Source organism: Colobus angolensis, unplaced genomic scaffold, assembly GCF_000951035.1.
Source record: "Colobus angolensis palliatus isolate OR3802 unplaced genomic scaffold, Cang.pa_1.0 Scaffold60, whole genome shotgun sequence".
Lineage (NCBI taxonomy): Eukaryota > Metazoa > Chordata > Mammalia > Primates > Cercopithecidae > Colobus > Colobus angolensis.
The window spans coordinates 2,322,895-2,324,693 of record NW_012119599.1 but is presented as its reverse complement, the minus strand read 5'-3'; the positions used below and the strand labels follow the sequence as shown (position 1 = coordinate 2,324,693).

At 55.3% G+C, this 1,799-nt stretch overlaps 1 protein-coding gene across 1 annotated transcript in view; it reads left to right on the top strand.

Moving 5' to 3' along the window:
* MARK4 (MAP/microtubule affinity-regulating kinase 4) overlaps positions 1 to 1,799 on the top strand; it is a 43,911-nt gene that overhangs the window by 3,083 nt on the left and 39,029 nt on the right. Inside the window, exon 5 of the mRNA XM_011963009.1 lies at positions 478 to 534. Coding sequence (XP_011818399.1) covers positions 478 to 534 — 57 coding nt within the window. The remainder of the gene's footprint in view (positions 1 to 477; positions 535 to 1,799) is intronic.

The window sequence follows — 1,799 nt, the reverse complement described above, 5'->3', positions numbered from 1 at the left end:
ATGTGCTGGTGTGAAGGTGCCAGGTGTGTGGGATAAGAGGAGATGCAGGTGAGAGGATGCCGGGGCGTGAGGGGTAAGCAGATGTGCTGGTGTGAGGGTGTCTGTTTGGGACTGTCCAGCTACCCTGACGCAGCTATCCTGAACTCAAGGGCCGTAAGCCCTGGTGAGTTGGGGTAGCGTGTTTATCTACAGGTACGGGGTATCCTCATGGGAATTTCCAGATGTGAAGGTCAAGAGAGGCTGGTCCCCATGCCTTGGTTCTGACATCCCTGGGCATGGGGGTGTCCTGTGGGAGACGTATGTCTGTCCAGATTCCACGGGCACCTCTTGCTGGGCCTGAATCGGGGTGCGAGGCCTCAGGTTTCAGGCTGTGCCTTGGGGAGGCCTGGGGCTCGGTTGTGAGCAGTTTCACAGTCCACTGAGGGAGGCTAAGGGTTCCGGGAGCCACAAATAACCAACCTTCCCCCTCCCTCCCAGATTGTTTCGGCTGTGCACTATTGTCACCAGAAAAACATTGTACACAGGGACCTGAAGGTAAGTCCCCACCCTGCTGTGACCTCGGGGACCCCAGCTCAGCCCTCAGACTTCTCCCTGCCCCCAGCCCTCCATGGCTCCTGTGGCCTCCAGCAAATTCCCCCAGCCCTTTTCTCCTCCTGCTCCTCCCTCCGCACCCAGCACCCCCTTGACCCTTTCCCAGGCTTTTGTGGCAGAAACAAGGCCAGCAGATGGGGGAGCGGATGGGGAGGAGGGGACAGGAGGAGTGAACAAAGCGGGGAGAAACAAAGTGTCCCCGAACGGCCCTGGATGCTATGGGGCTGTTGGATAAGGACGCTGGGACGTGATAAGGGGTTTGTCGCTCTTAGAGCCTTTGGGACCTTGGCATTCTCCGACCTTAGGATGTTCAGGACTCCTCGAGGATTTAGGTTGCAGAGCCCCAGAGTCCCTCTGCCCGCAGGGTATCTGAGAACTTGAAAAGGGGCTTTGTTTCTTTGAACTTGAGAAGGGGCTTTGTTTTTATTTTTATTTTTGACACAGAGTCTCACACTGTTGCCTAGGTTGGAGTGTAGTGGCCCCATCTCGGCTGGCTGCAACCTCCGCCTCCCGGGTTCAAGCGATTCTCCTGCCTCAGCCTCCCAAGTAGCTGGGATCACAGGCGCCTATCACCTCGCCCGGCTAATTTTCGTATTTTTAGTAGAGACAGGGTTTCACCTTGTTGGCCAGGCTGGTCTTAAACTCCTGACCTCGTGATCCACCTGCCTCGGCCTCCCAAAGTGCTGGAATTACAGATGTGAGCCACCACACCCAGTCTCAGAAGGGACTTTGAGAGAAAAACCACTTTGGCCAGTACCAGGCAGGAAAGGACTCAACGGGACTCCAGCCCAGCTGCCTGTAGGAGCTGAGCCGGGCAGCCTCCTCGAGTACCTGTGGCCCCAGGGTCCCCATTCCATACCTTCCGCTGCATGTCTCTGGCCTCCCACTCCAAGACCAGGTGGCTGAACGTTTGTTGACTCAAATCCCATTGTCTTGACTGTCGTTTTGTGAGCACCTGTGTGCTAGGTGGCATCCTAAGTGCTTTAAGGAAGTGCTTCTGGAACTATCAGTGAGGAAGGACTGGGTTGCTTTTGCTGTTTTGTTATGTTTTTTTCTTGCCCATGCTGACGTGTGATGGTTCCATCACAGTTCACCGTAGCCTCGACCCCTTGGGCTCAAGCAGTCCTCCCATCTCAGCCTCCTGAGTAACTGGGACCACAGGTGTGAGCCACCAAGCCTGGCTAATTTTTAATTTTTTTTTTTTTTTT